Genomic DNA, 19960 nt, shown 5'->3' with positions numbered 1-19960 from the left:
TCTCCTGTTACCCTTGCAAAAGTAAAAAAAATTAGGTCTAAAGGAAAATTTTTGTGAAAGAAAAGTAAACATTTACTTTTTTCTGAAGGGTTAATAAACTTCTTGAATACAGTTTTGAGTACCTTGAGGGGTGCAGTTTTTAGAATGGTGTCATTTTTGGATATTTTCTGTCATATAGGCCCTTCAAAGTCAATTCGAATGTGAGGTGGTCCTTAAAAAAATGGTTTTGCAAATTTTGTTGTAAAAATGAGAAATTGCTGGTCAAATTTTACCACTATCATTAAGTACACTTTGTTATGATAAAACAGTCTCAATCACCAGGATCCGTTGAAGCGTTCCAGAGTTATGACCTCATAAAGTGACAGTGGTCAGAATTGTAAAAATTGGCCTGGTCATTAAGGTGAAAACAGGTTTCAGGGTAAAGGGGTTAAAACTAAATCCAAGCATACTGATTTTTTATTATACAGTCTGATGACCAGAGAAATTATACACAACACACAAATAAATGCCTAATAATTGTGCAAAAAAATATTTTAGAATATGAATTTATTTTTATAAACACTTACAATGGTATTCCCACGAACATAGTACATTTTTATCAATATGCACTACCGTTCAAAAGTTTGGGGTCACCCAGACAATTTTGTGTTTTCCATGAAAATTCATACTTTTATTAATCAAATGAGCTGTCAAATGAATTTAAAATCTAGTTCAGACATTGACAAGGTTCGAAAAAGATTTTTATTTGAAATAATAATTTTCTCCTTCAAACTTTGCTTTCGTCAAAGAATGCTCCCTTTGCAGCAATTACAGCACTGCAGACCTTTGGCATTCTAGAAGTTAATTTGCTGAGGTAATCTGGAGAAATTTCCCCCCATGTTTCCAGAAGCCCCTCCCACAAGTTGGTTTGGCTTAATGGGCACTTTTTGCGTACCATACGGTCAAGCTGCTCCCACAACAGCTCAATGGGGTTGAGATCTGGTGACTGCGCACTGACCACTCCATTACAGATAGAATACCAGCTGCCTGCTTCTTCCCTAAATAGTTCTTGCATAATTTGGAGGTGTGCTTTGGGTCATTGTACTTTTGTAGGATGAAATTGGCTCCAATCAAGCGCTGTCCACAGGGTATGGCATGACATTGCAAAATGGAGTGATAGCCTTTTCCTTATTCAAAATCCCTTTTAACTTGTACAATTTTCCCACTTTACCAGCACCAAAGCAACTTCAGACCATCACATTACCTCCACCATGCTTGACAGATGGCATCAGGCACTCTTCCAGCATCTTTTCAGTTGTTCTGTGTCTCACAAATGTTCTTCTATGTGATCCAAACACCTCAAACTTGGATCTGTCTGTCCATAAGACTTTTTTCCAATCTTACTCTGTCCAATGTCTGTGTTCTTTTGCCCATATTAATCTTTTCTTTTTATTAGCTAGTCTCAGATATGGCTTCTTCTTTGCCACTCTGTCCTGAAGCCCAGCATCCCGGAGTCGCCTCTTCGCTGTAGACGTTGACATTGGCGTTTTGCGTGTACTATTTAATGAAGCTGCCAGTTGAGGACCTGTGAGGCGTTGATTTCTCAAACTACAGACTCTAATAAACTTGTCTTGTTGCTCAATTGTGCAGCGGGGCCTCCCACTTCTCTTTCTACTCTGGTTAGAGCCTATTTGGTGCTCTCCTCTGAAGGGAGTAGTACACACCGTTGTAGAAAATCTTAAGTTTCTTGGCAATTTCTCGCATAGAATAGCCTTCATTTCTAAGAACAAGAATAGACTGTCAACTTTCACATGAAAGTTCTTTTTTTCTGGCCATTTTGAGAGTTTAATGGAACCAACAAATGTAATGCTCCAGATTCTCAACTAGCTCAAAGGAAGGTCAGGTTTATAGCTTCTCTAATCAGCCAAACTATTTTCAGCTGTGCTAACATACTTGCACAAGGGTTTTCAAGGGTATTTTAACCATCGATTAGCCTTCTTACAGTTAGCAAACACAAAGTACTATAAGAACACTAGAGTGATGGTTGTTGGAAATGGGCCTCTAAACACCTATGAAGATATTGCATTACAAACCAGACGTTTGCAGCTAGAATAGTCATTTACCACATTAACAATGTATAGAGTGTATTCCTGAATCATTTAATGTTAGCTTCATTGGAAAAAACTGTGCTTTTCTTTCAAAAATAAGGAAATTTCTAAGTGACCCTAAACTTTTGAACAGTAGGGTATCTTGGAAAAATAAAAACACTACAATAAGAGGTGTTAAAACAAATGTTCCTGTGCTGAGATGATCTTATAAATATGCCCTTGCTGTGTACTGTGTAATGGCTGTGTCTGACCATACAGGAACATGGTCTAAATGTACCAAAGCTCCTGGACAGGGGAGAAAGCAAGAGAGTATACAGACAGGACAGAATGGGATCTCAGCTGCTGCTTTCTGTGTGGGAAAGCAGATAGAAGGGGCACATTTATAAGATTATCTCAGTCCATTATTTTTTAAACATTCAATTATTGAACTTATTATTAATCCAAGATCTATTGATTAGAATATACTTTACAAATTTGACCTATCTAACCTATTAATATGGGCATACACGGTACAGGCCACTGAAAAAAAGTCATCACTGTATGTCTCATATCTTTTATCACGTTATATAAATGACCTCTTCCAGGCTAAGGGGAAGACGCTGCCTGGAATATAACTCTGCCTCCAGAGCTTGTTTTACATGAAGGTGGAATTACCAGTATGAGACAAGTAACTAACACAGAACAGGAGGAATTAAATTTGTCTTCTTGTAAACATATTTTTTGCTTTTCTCTGAGCTCTGCTGCATTGCAACAATATTGTAACCCTGTCTGCCTGTGATATGTAAGCTGAAGCTGAGAGGAACCTGCAGAAGTGTCAGGTATAATCACACACAGCTCTGCAGTGAGATCAAACATTTTATACCACACTGGTAACTCCTCCTTCATGTATAATAATCTGTGGAGACTGTTATCTTGCAGACAACATCCTTCCCATAGCCTGGAAGAGGTCACTTATATAAAGTCATAAAAGATGATTTCTCAACAATAAGTCACTTATGATGAGAGAGAATACAGATGACAACAGCTGCTACTTTCTGACGTAATACATTTCTCTGCCTGAGATAACACAAAAGTGAGACTTCTGAGCTCATCATAAATCAAGTCAGTTAGATAGGAGCTCTAGCTGCCACTGAGCTCAAACATCACTGACTTGATTTATGATGAGCTCACAGAATTGGTGACATGGCAGACACACTCCCTCCTGTGATAAAACAGATCGATAGAAAAATTACCTTGGAAAGAAGCAACTGCGAACCCCTGCTGTTTTCTCTATATGCTCACTTATCATAAGTGACTTGCGCTTCCATCTTGGCCAAGAGCTGTGGTATGTGCCGACCATGCACTGGAGCAGTTATGCATGGTCAGACACAGCAATTACACAGTACACAGCAGGGGCACATTTATTAGATTATCTCAGCACAACAGCACAGGGACATTTTTTAACACATCCAAATGTGGAACTTTTACTATTCCAAGTTCTAATAGAAAAAATGTACTTTGTTCAAGGGACAACCCCTTTAACATAAAGGAATTGCTCTGAAGCTCTAACCAGAAAAAGCAATTCATTTAAACTAAAGAAAGAGCAAAGCCTTTTGACTTATCCACAGAAAACTGCCCTTTTCACTAACATAGTAATGCTCTTTTCCTACAATCATTTATTTTGGTATGAACCAACAAGATTGCTCAGGAACAATTAAATGAGGGCACTTTTGCCAAAAATAGTAACAACAATACATTAGGTAAAAGTTAAGATATATTATGTCCACATTTACGGTGAGTGCACACAGTGCAGATTCACCTGCGGAAAAGTGACCTGCGGTTTTCCTGCAGATTTGCCAGCGGTCTTCCCCTGCGGTTTGACACCTGGACAATGGAACAGGTGTCAAATCGCTGCGGAATCCGCAAAGAACTGACATGCTGCAGATTTAAAACCGCAGCAAATCCGCGTGGAAAAATCCGCACCGTGGGCACTGCGGTTTTGAAATCCCATTGGCTAACATGGTACTGTACTTTGCGGATCTGCTGTGGATCCGCAGGGCCAAATCCGCTGCGGATCCGCAGCAGAATCCGCAGCGTGTGCACATACCCTTATGGTCACTGCGCTTTGAGCAGGGGGTTGGACCAGATGGCCCAGGAGGTCCCTTCCAACTCTACGATTCTATGATTCTCTCCCTTCCTTTTTTAGAATGAACATTCTGGTAGTTGTTTCTGTTTAGCTAAGTAACCCCAACTACTGAGATTACACAGATTTACTGCTAGAACCTGTTGGAGGTAGTGCTGTAAAGAACCAAAATCTTGCTTTGTCCACTTCAACCACCAACTACCACTATTCCAGGTGGATTATTACTTTCAGAAACCAGGTACCGCAGCCTATTAAGGCAATAAATGTGCAATAAATATTGCCATTTAAAATACAGTCAATTATATATGGTATTAAGCAGGGCTAAAAGAGAATTATCACTCATCAAGTTAAACCAAGAGGATTAAGTCATCAGAATAAAAAAAAGAAAATAATAATTACAATCCCAGCTCAGACATCTTAATCCTAAATTACGCACAAAAAAAAACAATTAGTCAATAACTCCCTCGTATGATTTTGTAAGAATGAATATTAAGGTGACTTACATTTGTCCTGCAAATTGTCATGGGGGACCTCTCCTTGAGGACTTTCCTCTAAGTCTCCATAGTGTAATACTTTATGATTGGGTGACAGACGGCAATACCAAAACTTATCTGTAAATAGACAATAATGGAATTCAATACACTAATCATGATCACTGAAGAACAAGAACATATTCTGAAAAAACCCCCAATGCACAGTATATTTTGTTACGAAGATAAGTTTCCATTTCAGTTCAATATAATGTTCAAAATGGCTGGAAAGTAATGGGATACTGCAAAATGCAATAGGTATGTTTTTCACACCGCTAGTAAATCAGAACATAATCTACTGGTCATCTGTGCATTACAGAGTGCTGAAACTGATCAAGTATCTGACTCATAGGTCTAATCACATTTCATGCGAGAAACCACCTCAACCCAGAGGTAAAATCTGTGAAAAATCATTCACATTTATTAATTTAACAGTCACAAAATCTTAAAGGGAACTCGACAATGGACTCATGCTGCCCAAACCACTGCCCATGAATAAAAGCCTGGCTACACAATTGCAGACAGGTATGTTTTTAGACAAAATATAGGGGATGATACATCAAAGTGTTTACGTAAGAAAAATACTTTAACAGAGACAACATTTCTGCGTAACGCGGAGTTGTGCAAACTTTTTGCGACTATTGACATTTTCACACCAAGTTTCAAAACAACACTGTCAAAATGGGTGAACATGGGCCAAGATGGGGTGTGGTTATGCCCAATCATCAAATTGTTCAAAACTGACTGTGTTTCATACGCAAGAAACGTGACTTCAGTGCTCGAATTGAGAAACATTTAGATGAGGCGCACACAAGTGCACCCTACGGATAAGATGCACTAGATTAATTAAAGTGGTGTGAGCTTTTTAATTAATTTGGTGCATCTTATTCCTGCATGCCCCAATTAGGGCCATAGTTTGCAGAGCCGGCAGGGGGACATACAAATATAAACCTAAAAAATGCCACCATGGCCAAAGGGACCAAACCCCTTAGACCAAGAACATATAACCAAAACAAAAAAGAAAGGATCTTAATTGTAAGAGTATCCTACAAAAATAATCACACTATGCCATAAATAATTTAATCTGGTCAAAAGATCCAAATGAACAAGATAACACACGTGTTCTCAATCAGGTGTATTACTTGCGATTCTGAATTACCTTATTTAGCACCGGTCTTTTTAGCTGCTATCTATACCTCACTTTAATACCTTGTAGTTTTGTCTATTGTTATTTGTGTATGCTAATAAAATTTATATTTTTTCATCATATATCCCCTTATCTTGTTCATTTGGATCTTTTCACCAGATGAAATTATTTATGACATAGTCTGATTTTTTTTGTAGGATACACTTACAATTAAGATCCTTTCTTTTTTGTTTTGGTTATATATAGGGGGACATACATAGTTTGAAGAGCCAAGAGCAGGCCGATAACCATAGTCAAAGTCCAGACTAGCGCTGGTGCTGCCTCTGGTCAGGTATTTAAACTATAGTTTCTCTGGAGTGCCGGCGCGTTTCAGAGTAAAACATACATGGCTGCAATCATAGCTTGGGCAAAATTAATCAACTGACAGCACATGGGCATACCCAGGATCAAAACTGGGGGGGGCAAGCCATGGTCGTTCAGGTTGTAAAATTATAGAGCGAAAAAGGTGAATGAAACTGCTCCATACAGTATAATGAGCCCCATACCTGTATATACATCACCAGCCCCAGCCCACTGAGCCCAGCACCTGCATATACATCATCACCAGCCCCAGCCAACTGAGCCCAGCATCTGTATATACAGTGGGGAAAAAAAGTATTTAGTCAGTCAGCAATAGTGCAAGTTCCACCACTTAAAAAGATGAGAGGCGTCTGTAATTTACATCATAGGTAGACCTCAACTATGGGAGACAAACTGAGAAAAAAAAATCCAGAAAATCACATTGTCTGTTTTTTTTTCATTTTATTTGCATATTATGGTGGAAAATAAGTATTTGGTCAGAAACAAGCAATCAAGATTTCTGGCTCTCACAGACCTGTAACTTCTTCTTTAAGAGTCTCCTCTTTCCTCCACTCATTACCTGTAGTAATGGCACCTGTTTAAACTTGTTATCAGTATAAAAAAACACCTGTGCACACCCTCAAACAGTCTGACTCCAAACTCCACTATGGTGAAGACCAAAGAGCTGTCAAAGGACACCAGAAACAAAATTGTAGCCCTGCACCAGGCTGGGAAGACTGAATCTGCAATAGCCAACCAGCTTGGAGTGAAGAAATCAACTGTGGGAGCAATAATTAGAAAATGGAAGACATACAAGACCACTGATAATCTCCCTCGATCTGGTGCTCCACGCAAAATCCCACCCCGTGGGGTCAGAATGATCACAAGAACGGTGAGCAAAAATCCCAGAACCACGCGGGGGACCTAGTGAATGAACTGCAGAGAGCTGGGACCAATGTAACAAGGCCTACCATAAGTAACACACTACGCCACCATGGACTCAGATCCTGCAGTGCCAGACGTGTCCCACTGCTTAAGCCTGTACATGTCCGGGCCCGTCTGAAGTTTGCTAGAGAGCATTTGGATGATCCAGAGGAGTTTTGGGAGAATGTCCTATGGTCTGATGAAACCAAACTGGAACTGTTTGGTAGAAACACAACTTGTCGTGTTTGGAGGAAAAAGAATACTGAGTTGCATCCATCAAACACCATACCTACTGTAAAGCATGGTGGTGGAAACATCATGCTTTGGGGCTGTTTCTCTGCAAAGGGGCCAGGACGACTGATCCGGGTACATGAAAGAATGAATGGGGCCATGTATCGTGAGATTTTGAGTGCAAACCTCCTTCCATCAGCAAGGGCATTGAAGATGAAACGTGGCTGGGTCTTTCAACATGACAATGATCCAAAGCACACCGCCAGGGCAACGAAGGAGTGGCTTCGTAAGAAGCATTTCAAGGTCCTGGAGTGGCCTAGCCAGTCTCCAGATCTCAACCCTATAGAAAACCTTTGGAGGGAGTTGAAAGTCCGTGTTGCCAAGCGAAAAGCCAAAAACATCACTGCTCTAGAGGAGATCTGCATGGAGGAATGGGCCAACATACCAACAACAGTGTGTGGCAACCTTGTGAAGACTTACAGAAAACGTTTGACCTCTGTCATTGCCAACAAAGGATATATCACAAAGTATTGAGATGAAATTTTGTTTCTGACCAAATACTTATTTTCCACCATAATATGCAAATAAAATGAAAAAAAAACAGACAATGTGATTTTCTGGATTTTTTTTTCTCAGTTTGTCTCCCATAGTTGAGGTCTACCTATGATGTAAATTACAGACACCTCTCATCTTTTTAAGTGGTGGAACTTGCACTATTGCTGACTGACTAAATACTTTTTTTCCCCACTGTACATCATCACCAGCCCCAGCCCACTGAGCCCAGCACCTGCATATACATCACCAGCCCCAGCCCACTGAGCCCAGCATCTGTATATACATCATCACCAGCCCCAGCCCACTAAGCCCAGCACCTGTATATACATCATCACCAGTCCCAGCCCACTGAGCCGAGCACCATCTGTAAATACATCATCACCAGGTCCAGCCCCAGCTCACTGAACCCAGCACCACCTGTATATACATCATCACCAGGTCCAGCCCCAGCCCATTGAGCTCAGCACCACCTGTATATACCTCATCACCAGATCCAGCCCCAGTCCACTGAGCCCAGCACCACCTGTATATACATCATCACCAGGTCCAGCCCACTGAGCTCAGCAACATCTGTATATACATCACCAGCCTCAGCCCACTGAGTCCAGCACCACCTGTATATATATCATCATCAGGTCCAGCCCCAGTCCACTGAGCCCAGCACCACCTGTATATACATCATCACCAGGCACCAGGTCCAGCCCACTGAGCCCAGCACCACCTGTATATACATCACCAGCCCCAGCCCACTGAGCCCAGCACCACCTGTATATATATCACCAGGTCCAGGCCACTGAGCACAGCACCACCTGTATATTACACCATCACCAGATCCAGCCCCAGCCCACTGAGCCCAGCACCTTCTGTATATATCATCACCAGGTCCAGCCCTAGCCCACTGAGCCCAGCACCACCTGTATATACATCAGCCCAGCCACAGCCAGCCCCTTTATATGCATCAGCCCAACCACAGCCAGCCCCCAGCCTCTGTATATGCATCAGCCCAGCCAGCCCCAGCCCCTGTATATACATTAGCCCAGCCAGCCGCCAGCTCCTGTATATACATCAGCCAAGCCAGCCCCCAGCCCCTGTATATACATGAGCCCAGCCAGCCCCCAGCCCCTGTATATACATGAGCCCAGCCAGCCCCCATCCCCTGTATATACATCAGCCCAGCCAGCCCCCAGCCCCTGTATATAGATCAGCCACAGCCAGCCCTGTATATACATCAGCCACAGCCAGCCCCCAGCGCTGTATATACATCAGCCACAGCCAGCCCTGTATATACATCAGCCACAGCCAGCCCCCAGCGCTGTATATACATCAGCCACAGCCAGCTCCCAGGCCATGTATATACATCAGCCACAGCCAGCCCCCAGGCCATGTATATACATCAGCCACAGCCAGCTCCCAGGCCCTGTATATACATCAGCCACAGCCAGCCCCAAGCCCCTACTAGGAGCTCCTCCAGATGCCTGACCTGATGCGTTCAGCGGCGCGCTGCAGCCAGGGGCAGGAGAGGGGGAGAGCAGAGCGCTTTATCTCCGCCCACAAAGAACGTCCTGACGTTCAACGTCAGGCGTTCTTAACCCCTATGTGCAAGGCATCCGGCCACTGACTCACTGATGCTTGCATGAGCACGCGTACCTGTAAAGCCGCCGTGTCCGAAGATTTAAAGGGCCGGTGGGAGGAAAAATAGGTGGCCTCATCATGATAGGTGTGCGCCCCTGCTTTTAAGGGGGGCAGATGCCCCCCACCCCACGGTGGGTGCGCCCATGGACGGCACTCTACTCCTTTGCCACTAAATCTAAGAGTCAAAAGGATGTATAAAGCTAATTATTAAAAAATAAAATTTTTATTGTAGCAAATCAGTTTAAAAGGATTTTTAACAAAAATTAAAATAAGGAGAAAAATTAGAAAGTAACTCTCATACAACCAGGTTCCATCCATCTGCAGCCAGGTTGTACAGTTGAGTATACTTAGTTACTACTGTATGCCTCATGTGTGATCAGCCTCTCTGCACTCTACTTTCAATGGATCATGTTTTTTATTATATGCCTATATTATCAGCACAGCTTTGCTTGATCCTACTATATAAGATAGGATACCTACGTGGGCTTGATAGAATGTTCTGACCACATGTGAGACATTTTACTTACCTTTGTTTACACTTGTATTGACTAGCTCTCCCAGATTTCTCATTTTTTCTACTTGGAACTATAATCAAATGATATAATTTTCATAGTACCATCTCCTTTTTGGTACCCAGGGTTATGTATATGTCTTCACTTGCAATATACGGTATTATGTTATCTATTGCATCTTGAATATTTACACCCTGTTTAACCTGGTTGTATGACGGTTGCTTGCTACTTTCCTTCTTGTTTTAATTTTTGTAAAAAATCCTTTTAAATAGATTTGCTACACTAAAAATTATATTTAATATATAGCTTTATACTCCTTCTGACTCTTGGATTTGTTTGAGAGCAGTGAATACTAATTTCACTTTAATAGCGAGCAGTGTTAGCTGCAGACACCAGTTACTCGCAGCAGCTGGCCGATCACGTGTGCCCGCTTTTAATAGCGACACACCACGCGGTCGCTTTGGGGTCTGTGAGTCAGGGGGGCACCAGCGCTGCCACCCAGCTCGCGCCGCATTCAACTGTATTGGCAAGATGCCGATACACTTGAAAGCAATAATGCCCTCTGCCTCTAACACAGTGGGTGTGCTAGGACCTCACTTAATTGCGCACCATGTTGTGTGCCGGGCAGATAGCAGTGCAGCTGCTGAGACCAGAGCAGAGTCAAATCAGTGAGGGAACGAGGAGGAGAGGTGAGTATTGTGCTTTATATAATGTATATATATATATATATATATATATATATATATATATATATACACATACACAAATACATACATATATCAGTGAGTGAGCACTGGTGGCCATAATACTGTAGGACTTTGGGGATGGATTGGATTTTATGAAGGGGGCTGCATTATACTCTGTGAGGGTCTACATTATATTCTATGGGGGATGCATTATACTATATGAGGGGGCTGCATTATACTGTATGAGGGAACTACATTATATTCTAGGTGGGGAGCTGCACTTCACTCTGAGGGGGCTACATTATATTCTATGGGGGACAGCATTAGACTATGAGGGGGCTGCATTATATTCTATTGGGATCTGCTTTATACTATATTAGGGGGGCTGCATTATATTCAATGGGGTGGGCCACATTATACCTTATGAGGGGGCTGCATTATATTCTATGAGGGGTGCTACATTATATTATATGGGGGACTGCATTATACCCTATGAGGGGGCTGCATTATACTCTATGAGGGAGCTACATTATATGCTATGAGGGGGGCTACATTATATTCTATGAGGGTGGCTACATTATATTTTATGAGGGGGGCTGCATATATTCTATGAGGAAGCTACATTATATTCTATGGGGGGCTACCCCAACCCCTGCTATTTCATTAAGACATGTACTACCTTATATTATACCCTGATATTAGCGTGTTTTACCGCACAATTGGTGGACTTGTATTTATTTCTATGTAGCTACACAGTGAGCCCCAAGAATGATTTTCTCTGGTGGGCACAAGGTGCTCCAGTCCGACACTGGTCTCAGTCAACATCAGCATTGTAAAAGATTAACCCAGACTTTAACAACTGATGGCTTATACTAAAGGCCAATTTACACAACTGATCCCGGCAGCTAAATAACTACCAGTCGGCACTTGTTTACTTGCCAGTGCAGTGACAATTCTTTGTGCATTAAACTATCGTTAATATAGTTGCTCTGTGCACAAAGAATATCATCATTATCATTAGAGGATGATGAGCTGATAAGAATGAGGATTTTAATTCCAGCAAGATTGATACATTTACCCGACAAATGCACATTTTGTAAGGAACGATAATAGTTAAAAGCTTTGTGATTATCGGCTCAGCTAATTCGTTCTTTAGGATTATCCATCAATATAGCTCAACTATCCACAAGTTTGATGAACAGTTAAAACCATCAAACCACTACCACCAGTTCCAAAGTGCTTGCTGGACTTGTAGAAAGCCCTACATATAACATAAACGCAGTGCCGCTTATAAAGACTAGGAACAATTTCACCAATGTGTCAGCAGACAACACCGAGTAGTTCCTCAATTACTAGAGCGTTCATGTTTCCATCCCCAGCTCAAGGATCCTCCTTGTACACTCCCGATGCGTTTCCTCAATAAGCTTGACTCATCAGAGGGGATAAGTGCTGCAAGGCCTAGCCCCCTGCTCAGCTGCAGCATGGATCCTCACAGTGGTGATAGAATCCTATAGTCTAATTGCTATGGGCCCTCCTGCTGTCTTTTATAACTGACCCTTAATCTATATAATAATGCACCTGGGGCATTCGATCCTCTCCCTACATTGTCATTCAGGTGTCATTCACGAGAAATGCAAACCAGAAGTCTGCAGGAATTCACTTCCTGCAAGTTGCTGATGTCATTTGTCTGCAACCCGTATTATTAGAATGCGATGAAGTCTTCCATGTCACTTCCAGTTGGACGCTGACAGCATTTGTTCACACCCTGTATCATTGGAAGGCACAGAAGGGTTCCTGTAACGCAAATGTCACTTCGTCATCTGTCAGCATTCCATGTTCAATGGACCGGAAACAGGTGCTCTATGAACACAAATATCATATAGGTCAGAGGCCATATGAGGCATCTCATAACATCCCCAAACAGGGCAAAAGAACTGGTGCTATTAAAGGGAAAAAATGATTTTTTTTTCCTGTACTGCAGCGATCAAACATACGCAATGTTGGCGCTTTGAATTTTTTCTGTTTATGGTGTTCGCTGATTGGGTTATTTTATATTTTCATAGGTTGGACTTTTCTGAACGTGGCAATACCACATGTGTGTTTTTTTATCATCTTTATTTTCAAGGGAGGTGATATGAACTTTTATTTTTTTTATAAACTTTTTACTGTATTTATTAGATCTTTAGGGGACTTGAACCTGCAATCTTCTGATCGCTTGTACTGTACTATACACAGCAGTTACCACAGTGTTGCTGCATCTAGTAAAAATTATGGTTGTCTTTGAAGCCCTGCCACAGACTTGGTTGCACAGAAAGAAAATGATGACAGGCACAGAGGTTCTGAACAGACCCCTAGCTATCATAGCAAACCATTGGCGTCCCGGATAGCATCATGAGGGGTGAACATAATGATACGCTCCCATGTCGGCAAGCTGTTAATGCACAAAGCTTGCCAGCAATGTCTAACAGGATAACAGCTGTGGGCAAAGCTCTACTTCACCAGGAACTATTAGAAGTAGGTCCTGGTTGTGTGTCACCGCCATTATCTGCCAGGCTTACCCCCTGAGCCCGCTCTATACACATGCTACCGACTTGAGCAGTACTTGTAAGCGGAATGTCGGAAAGGGGTTAAACCAAATACAAAAAGGGTCAAGATTAGTGAAAAATTACAAGATTAACATCTGCTCAAGAAAACACAAAAATCTAGAGAACATCTGATGCCAATATCACTTGGGTTCTGACATTAGCCCTGATAGATTTAGAAACTGAAGTGAAATAGATAATTGAATCTAGACAGGAACACACCCAAGTCTATTCATCTGATTTATGGGAAGTGAATAAATGGATGCAGTCCAGATAGTGAGTAAGCCTGCACAGGATAATATAAGATAGGAATATAGCTCTTATCTCAGGACAACGTTGATTTTCCATTACATTTTCAATTATATCTACAGGCACTTTAAGCTAATAATTTTCATGAAGGAATAATATTAATTAAATATGGAAATAAAAACAAATTGTCTGAAGTTTGAGTTGATGTACAACAATACTCGGATCTTCTTCTATCCGGACTTCTCTGTTCCTGACCGTAAGCAACGTACTCAACTCACAGAAGTCAAAATTGTGAGAAAGGGTAGAAATACTTATGATTTCCACTGCTAAATTCAAGATTTATGGACGGTCAAACCTGTTGCTTATTCCCTACTGCTGCGAATGCCCTAGGCCACCTCCCACGTACGACAGGACAATGAGTGAGATTTATTACCATTAATCTCAAATGCTGATTACACTCCCTGAGGTATTTCTGACCACTTGGTGCTTGTAGTTGAGATTGCAATAAAACTACCATCAGAGGAACTTTTACATTAGCAGTGGCTGGCCACTGACGTAAACTCTGGGAAAGGGAGACATTCTTAAGAAACCTGACAGCAGGATTGTGCACAGTAACCTACAGACAGTGTCAGGTTGGCGCTGTTATACTGATTAAAATGATACCTTGGTTGATGAAATCAGTTTTGTGGTTGTTGTTTAATCTTTATTTTCAGTTAATGAGATTCTCGTGCTCCGGGGCGGCACTTTATGTGGTGCTCTGCTTACAGTAGGTATTTATACTGATGGCTTGGGACAAGTCACTGATCCCACAGTGACCGGCCTCCTAATTTACATACAGAATATTACATGTATTGAAAAAAAAAAATCACATTCAGCAGGCACGAGCATATCATTAATTGAAAACTGAAAATAAAGATTAAACAACAATCAAAAGACGGATTTCAGCAACCAAGGTATCATTTTAATCAGTATAACGGCGCCAACCTGACACTGTCTGTAGGTTACTCAACACAATACTGCTGACAGGTTCCCTTTAAGGTTCAGAAAGCTGAGCAAACTTATTGAGTGGACCCCAACCTCTAACCGGCATCACTGAACAAAGGCTTAGAGAGAATTGCTCCTTCTTGTCAATGAATAAACTAAGGCAAAGCTTCTTGCCAGAAGAGGTCGCAATATTTGAAAAAGAGGATAAAACTGGGAAATTATTAAAATATCAAGCTCATTTTGAGGGAACTTTTACTTGCACTCCTCATATAAAAACTTGTGTAGTGAATTGTGTACTGATAATCAAGATATTAACTGTGACTTCCAATACTTTTACAGGGAATTGTACAGCTCCCGATGCGATACTGGAGATCCCAGAGACTTCTTCCTATACAGACAGCCTTGATGGTGCATACTGAGCAACAAAGTGGAGGCACTGGGTGTTCCAATCACAGAGGTCAACACTGAAAACATCCTTCAATCTTTCCCTTAATGGAAAACGCCTGGATTGGATGATCTAATAGGAGACTGGTACAAAATTCAATTGCAACACGGTAAAACGTCACTTGCTAGAACTCTATGAGGTGATATTTCAACAGAGTAAGATATCGGATTCCATGGTGGTGTTGCTGATGCCCGTGAAGGACTCTTCATCCCCAGACTCCTACCATCCTATTTCCCTACTCAATACAGATAAAGTTTTAGCCAAGATCTAAGTTACTAGTTTTAAGCACCACTCCAGTGGTGGCGTTTTTTTTATTTTTTACTTCAGATCTGGAAAGGTACCATGAATGTAAGTTCTGTTCAGACAGTGAAGATAGAAAACTACATCTGCTATCACTGAGAAATACATTCTTATAACAAGAACACCATCCACTGGTATTAGATGAACAAATCCACAAAAGTCACATGAAGCAGTTTCCTGAATCACAAACAAAGGGAGGACAACAACAGTACACCTCTTGTCACATACAGAGGCCACATGGGCATCCAAAGAAAAAAATGGTGCAGATCTTCAACCCATATTCCATAGAGACCACAGCGTGAAATAAATATTCCCAGAATGACCACTTCTGTCCTACAAGCAACCACCAAACTGAAGGAATCTCCAATGAGAAGTGTCCTTTCATCACCATCAGAGCCTGGCAAAGTCCCATGTAACAGTTACAAATGCAGAACTTGTACCCACATTTTAGCAACAAACGTTGTCCACATACCCAACACAAAACAGGACTATAACATCCTGGATGTCTTCTCATGTACAATCTCCAATGTGGTGTACATAAAACAGTGTACAAGCTGCCCTGAAAGTACATATTTTGTGGAAGCTAAACAATACGTACAAATAAGGATGAATCTATACTATACGGAAAGAGATTATCACCCCTGTGGGAAAACACTTCTCTGAAATAGGACACAGTATGACAGATTTAAGTCTTAATACTGAAAGGACATTTTCGGAATGACAGAAAATTCTGGGAATTCAAGCTGATAAGGTTGTTCAAGTCTTTGACAAAGGGACTCAGTCTTAAGGGGGCTTTACACATAGCGATATCGCTAGCAATATCGCTAAAGCGTCACTGATTTTGTGTCGCAGCAGCGATATTGCTAGCCATATCGCTATGTGTGATACTTACCTCCGACCGGCTCCCCCGCTGGTTATCGCTGATCGCGCAAGATCGTCTAGGTCCATTTCTCGTTGGCTGCTTCCTGCTGGCGCCGACGAGCGACGCGTGGACGCGGGCGGGAGGACGTCTTCATCGCCACATCTGAAAGGTAGGTAACGACCGCTGCTGCATCACTACATCGCTGGTGAGTCTGTCTGTTTGGCAGCTCACTAGCGACCATTTAGCGATGCACCAGCGATCCTGACCGGGTCGTATCGTGGTCGGGATCGCTGGTGCATCGCTAAATGTAAAGGGGGCTTTACACTACATAGAAACATATCACACCTCCACTAGACTGACGCCAAATCACTCCCACCACCTATCCAATTGTAACAAGTTAATTTTATAACCTTGGTTTAGGTTTAGGAGGCATCATACCATCCATCACATGCATAAATGCATTGGGGTAACATCTAGTAAATAAATGTTCTGCTCTCTTACCAGTAATTCATTTGTAAAAAAAAGGCCTGATGAAGGAGCCTCTGTGCTCTGAAGGCTTGCAAATTTCATTTTTGCAGTTCTGTCAATATAGATACCACTCTTAAAATACTTTTGTATTTGTTGGGCATAAAAGAATTTACTTATACAGACTGATCAGCATGTTAGCGAACAGAACCTCATGTTCAGTTTTGCTAATTATTTAGAATTTAATTACTCTTTTCTGGCGGAAATGTAATTATTGTGGCACGGAAACCTACAGATGTTCTGTCTTATTGAAAACACCTGGAGAAAAAATGTATTCCAATGTAAAAAAAATATTGTATATTAACAGGAGATATAACTTTAAATTTGAAAATGTACAGGCAGATGGTTGGATGCGACAGACGCAGCTAAGAGTATTGGTAGGCCATATTCCTACCAAGTCTGTTTTTTTGGGTCATGGGTGCTTCTTTTACGCATGTTAAAGGGAACCTGTCACCAGAAAAAAAGGCAATTAACATGCAGATATGGGGCTAGTCTGTAGGTTAAAAGCAATATTAACCTGCCCGGCGCCAGCACGTAGCAGTCAAACCAATCCAAAAATTATCTGCTGACATAAACAGATACTTTAGGTTGATTCGCTCTTTAAGGGCCCGTTCACATGAGCGTATAACGGACAAGTGCAATCCGATAATAAAATGGATTGAATTTGGACCAATGTTATGCAATGAGGCAGCAAAGATATGAGTTTTTTTCTCAGCTGTATTTGGCATGAGGAAAAAAAATCACAGCTGCGATTTGACTCACATCGTATGGGTGCGATAAAAAAAATCAGATACTATATGGACCATTAGCATGGCATCTGATTTTTATGTATACATTGCAATTCTGTAGGATTGGAAACTGTAAATGGTGTTGTAGATGACTAACAGCTGCTGGGTAAAAATAAGGATTGCACACGTATGATAAGTGAGAAAAAAATCATCCAATTTTTCTGGACAAAACATGGACCAATTTTTTATCCGCCTCTGTGACTGACCTCAGCCTCAGGATGTAAAATTTCTATATTTGACTGTCTGTAAATAATATTTTGGTCTCTGAGAAACAACATTTCAATGATGTTACAACGGCTGGATTACACCATATAAATTAAAGGGGCCTAGACAGGCTAGAGAGATTGACAATTTGACAGTAAAATAATATATTGGCAATGTAAACCATAAATTAAGCTTTTTTAATTACAGAGCCCAAAACAAGCTGGTAAACACTGTGCTTGTGATAATTGCACTTGATGCCAGCCTCTGGTAAGTATATGCAAAACTCAATCAATTTATATAATTGCCTTGTAATGTTTTCATTTCCTGTTCTGTCCAGAAGTCACGGTATCCCAGAATTCCAAGCGGAGGAAGTTCACCAACCTCCATATTGGGACACCCAAGTGATGGGTGTCTCAATATGGAAACTGCTACTGATACCAACCTATTGCGCGGTGCCACCAACGGAACACCGTCGCACCACACACACACTCTATACGCACCACACACTCACAGCCTCTTGCGCGGTACCACCAGCGGAACACCGTTGCACTGCACCTGCGAATTCCACGCAGGCGCAGTGAATCATTTGGCTGATCCAGGCGGCAGATGCGCAATGTGTCTACAGGCAGAGGAAGCCGGTCACATTAAAGGGATTTCCCACAAACCAAAGTTCATTTTAAAAATTGTCTGTGTCTGACCATGTACGGAGCATACCACATCTCCTGGGCGGGGAGGAAGCAAAAGACAATACTGACATTACAGAAGGGGATCACAGAGGATTCATTTTGTGAGGTAAAATATTTCACGGATTGTTTTTAACAATATTTTACCTCACAAAATGAATCCTCTGTGATCCCCTTCTGTAATGTCAGTATTGTCTTTTGCTTCCTCCCCTGCCCAGGAACTGTGGTATGTTCTGTACACGGTCAGACACAGTGGTGAGAGACAGAGCTCAAATGGGACACCACATGAGGGGAGAACACAGGATAGGAAGGAGAGAGACAGCAGACAAGGGGGATAGCACATGGGGTAGACAGGTCAAAGAAGAGAGCACAGAGGGGAAAGAGAGAGTGGATAGGTGAGCACATGGGGGGAGAGATTCACAACACTGCAAAGCCTGCCCCCATCGTGACATTACCGCCCTCCCGATGTGAAAGCATCGGGCCCCCATAATTATTTGTTTGAGCTTGTTATATTTCTGATTCCTTGTGTGGAATAAGATTTCCAAAATCAATATGGACGAAAAGTGAGAATAGCCACAATAAACAAATATCTGAAACCAGATGTGTTATGTGTGAACAGACTGGTATTGCCTTATACTAGGTGAGCATAAACCATTAGATCTGTCCCATTCCTTGCACTAATGCCTACAGGCTCAGTATTTCTTCAGAGGGTCACATTTACTGACACGAGTTGTCAAGGGAGGAATTCTGCATGACAAGTAAATAGTACTTCATATTCACAATGAGGTGTCACTATCAGGTTGTGGCAGTTCTGCATTTATTTCTTGAATAGGAAATGTGGCATGCATAAAATACATTCTAAAAGACTGGCAGACACCGACACTGGCAGGTATGCATTACTAAGTTATAACCATATCAAACAATTGAAATGCCAGCACTGTGCAGACCAACAAAAATGGTAAGGTGCATGGTAATCGTATTGAATGTGCAGGCACTTCAATTGTCACTTCCATGGCTCCATGGGGAAGTTTAATAAATTTGTCAATGTGGTCAGGTATGTAGAACAGATGTACGAATTATTTGCCATAAAGAACCACAGAAAAGAAGTAACTCAAAGTATTAACAGATAAAAATAATTATACCACATACATTTACAAGGCCAAGATTAACAAAAAAGGGCACCGATATTTGAAATTTACTTTTGCTTTCCATTTATTACGCCATTTTTGGCATAAAGCACATGCTGCAAAAGTTATTGCCGTTTTTAAACATAATAGGTCAAGGAGTAGCTTAGGCTGGTTTCACATTTGCGTTTTTTAGCGCTGGAAAAAAATGCTAACCTGCGCATGCGTTTTTTCCCCTATATTTAACATGGGTGCGCATACCTGCGCGCTTGTAAGCGCATGTATGCGATTTTCATGCGCTGCGTTTTTTTGGGGTGTGCGATTGGATTTTCCAGACGCATCATGTTGCATTTTTTGGCCCTGCAAAAAAGCGCATGCGCACATATGCGCACGTTTTGCGCTAAAAATGGCCATTATAGCCTATGGATGCGCATATGTGCGCACTGGCA

At 41.6% G+C, this 19960-nt stretch overlaps 1 protein-coding gene across 7 annotated transcripts in view; it reads right to left on the bottom strand.

Annotated features, from left to right (window-relative positions):
* Positions 1 to 19960, bottom strand: part of ELMO1 (engulfment and cell motility 1) — a 569414-nt gene that overhangs the window by 25690 nt on the left and 523764 nt on the right. For 6 of the 7 annotated variants that reach the window (XM_073549986.1, XM_073549983.1, XM_073549982.1 and 3 more), the window contains one exon: positions 4713 to 4820. The exons of the other annotated variant lie outside the window; for it this stretch is intronic. In XM_073549986.1, coding sequence (XP_073406087.1) covers positions 4713 to 4820 — 108 coding nt within the window. The remainder of the gene's footprint in view (positions 1 to 4712; positions 4821 to 19960) is intronic. 7 annotated transcript variants of the gene reach the window in all.

This window comes from Dendrobates tinctorius, unplaced genomic scaffold, assembly GCF_039654945.1.
Source record: "Dendrobates tinctorius isolate UK_male_01 unplaced genomic scaffold, ASM3965494v1 ptg000162l, whole genome shotgun sequence".
Taxonomy (NCBI): Eukaryota; Metazoa; Chordata; class Amphibia; order Anura; family Dendrobatidae; genus Dendrobates; species Dendrobates tinctorius.
The sequence above is the reverse complement of the archived record's forward strand: the minus strand, read 5'-3'. Positions and strand labels throughout refer to the sequence as shown.